The following is a 2,680-nucleotide window of genomic DNA, read 5'->3' on the forward strand; positions in this document are numbered from 1 at the left end:
CACAAAAGATGGAGGATAAACATTAAAATAAACTTACAACAGCAAAAGTGTTGATTCCCTTCCCATACACTCTCAGAGGGATGGTCTTAGGCTCCTCCTTCTCTTTCTCTTCTTTTATCCGACTGCAGAGAAAAACAAAGTGGTGAGATTTGTCCTGACACACACACACACACACACACACACTCAGTACTTCATGCTGATGTGTGAAGGCAGAGTTTACCTTCTGAGGGTGGAGAGCCATCTCTCTTTCTGTTCTGTGGAGCTGAGGGGAACATGAAGTAGAAACATCAAAGAACATCACATGTAATTACAGCCTGTGTGTGTGTGTGTTACCTAAACGTTGCAACACAGTTGGAGGTGGGCCAGCCAATGACAAAGCTCCTGTCGGGGTTGGTGCTTCCCTCACACACCTCGTCCGTGCAGCCTGCCGTCCACATCTCACACACACACACACACACACACGCGCTCTAATTTTAACCTTAGACCCAGGTATTAACCTACTTCAGCGGTGAATGACACGAGCAGCAGCCAAAATGTTCCTAAACTCGTGCTTTACTTGGCTTTGGCGATGACCGGGATGTCGGTGAACAGGAAGAGGTGTCGGTCCTGAGTCTGCATCCCCGTCTTCAGCTGCGCGTGTCCGTGGAGGAGAAAGGACTGGACCGACGGACAGGTCTCGGGACACACGGGAACCGGGAAGCTCTCTCTGAAACACAAAACACACGGGGGCCACATCACTGACGCTCGAACTGAGCACAGATTCGACGTGCAGCTTGTTTTCATTCGATGCAACTACGTCATATTAACCGACAGGAGGCCGCCGGGGAATCTCCATCTCAGACCACATTTCCTGTAAACTACTTCTGCTTCTTGTTTTATGAAAAGTTTCAGATGAACAGCAAAAAAGTCCCGTCATATGTGGATGAAGCTTCTTTAAAAAATCTAATGTTGAGTCTTGGTGACATGGTGATTAATGCAGGTATGTGATTCTGATCTTTGACTCAGAGCGGAGGTGAAACACTGAGCTTGATTATATGTTTGACACAGTGATATCCTCGCTGTAATGTTTCAAAACCACTCTCTTATTATACTGTAACTTGCTTTTGCTTCAGCGTGACTCACTGGTAATGCTAAGCAGCAGCTAACTCATTGGTCCAAGCTTCTCTGTCTCCTCATATAAGGAGCTGTTCTGAGGTTTACAGCGTTAGTTTCTCTACATCTACGATGGGTGTCCACGGCCTCTTTCATTAGATTATCCACTTCGGATCTCTGTCTCTATCCCTTCACCGCCATCGCACACTAATTATCTCCCCCACCGTTGACAGATATGTACATTGAGTTTGCAAGATCCACATTTGACTTGTGTTCTGGATTCAACAGACACCGACCCGACGTCGAAGTCTCTCGTTGTGTGAACTGTGTTACGTGCTGTCAAGTCACGTGTGATTAGGCGGAGAGTCGAGAGCAGTAAGAGGTCAGGGAGAGAGTTTCAGAAAGTCACATCTAAAGTCACAGTAAAATTAAACCTGCAGCTTTAAATTGATGCTTTTCCAATGCAAGTTGACTGACTTTCCTGTCTCTCTCACTGCACCTGTCAGAATAAAGCCAAACAATAACTAAAAAGGTGTAAAGATGGTTGGTTTACTTCCTCTTCACTTTCCCAATTGTTTAAAATATGACATGATGTGTTTCTACTTTCTTCTTCTGATTTCTTAGTATGAATTAAAGAGAAATACGTTTGCTGATTCGATGGCCAGCCGAGACAAAAGGTTGTGTTTGTGTATCGCAAGTGAAAATGTAAGTGGGCGAGCCTCAGTGTGTTTGACAGCATGTGTGCCTTCCAGCCGTACTCACATTGTCCGGGTAGTTTGGTTTGAAGCCATCTGGCTGGCGTCTCAGGTCCTCCTGTTCTCTGTGCCTCATCATCTCCTCCTCCCTCCTCATGCCTGCAGACGGAGAGAAAAACCAAAACAAAGAAATTAGTCAAATAAGAATATATGTGTGCATCTCTAATGCAACAAGTTCATGACACAACTACTTAAGGCTTAAAAAATAATTTGTTTGTGCCTAACAATAGAAAAGTAGTAGAAGTTGGACTGTGTCATTGTGTCCTAATGGTTTGTTCAAAGAAAGAAAACGCACCTCATCTCTATCTGCTTTCGCCTCTGCAGCACTGGCACAAACTTTGACATATCTACGCTGTAGTGAGCTGCAGCACAATCACTTCAGAATCTCTATGGAGAAGCAAAGTTTGTGCCAGTGCAAGATACCAAGCACACTAATGTCACAACAGAAGCCCATATACAATCTTCTCTCATACGAAAGGCAAACAGTTCAAGCAGTAAACAAACACACACACAACCACAACTCATGGGAGGACACGAATAACCCGTCCCTACCATGTCTCGTTAACATGAGCTGATGTTCGTGTTTGGCCGACTCCAGCTCAGCCTCCAGTTTCTCTTTGGCTTCTTTAATGTTCCTGTCCACCTGTTCTCTCTGCTGCTTCTCCTATAACTAACTATACTATAACTTTTTGGATGACATAACATAAAGAGCACCTTTATCTCACTTTTTGGGACCGTCACACAGAGGACAGACTCTTTATCTCTAACTGAGTAGCTTAAGGGGTTAGAGGGCTACTCTACAGACTGAGAGATTGAGAGTTCAAATATGGTTT

The 2,680-nt window shown here is 44.6% G+C and overlaps 1 protein-coding gene and 1 long non-coding RNA gene across 3 annotated transcripts in view; both read right to left on the minus strand.

Annotated features, from left to right (window-relative positions):
* The window catches only part of LOC147818330 (uncharacterized), a 14,909-nt gene that overhangs the window by 8,186 nt on the left and 4,043 nt on the right, over positions 1-2,680 (minus strand). The window lies entirely within an intron of this gene.
* On the minus strand, positions 29-1,939 carry LOC111665231 (uncharacterized). The gene is made up of 5 exons (XM_023420158.2): positions 1,855-1,939; positions 557-706; positions 334-437; positions 221-262; positions 29-122 (listed from the first exon to the last, which is right to left on the minus strand). Exons 1-5 carry the CDS (start codon positions 1,881-1,883, stop codon positions 115-117), a joined length of 333 nt encoding a protein of 110 aa, XP_023275926.1. The 5' UTR covers positions 1,884-1,939; the 3' UTR covers positions 29-114.

This window comes from Seriola lalandi, unplaced genomic scaffold (assembly GCF_002814215.2).
Source record: "Seriola lalandi dorsalis isolate HSWRI2012SDOR001 ecotype SW California unplaced genomic scaffold, Sedor1 jcf7180002054630, whole genome shotgun sequence".
In the NCBI taxonomy this organism is placed as follows: Eukaryota; Metazoa; Chordata; class Actinopteri; order Carangiformes; family Carangidae; genus Seriola; species Seriola lalandi.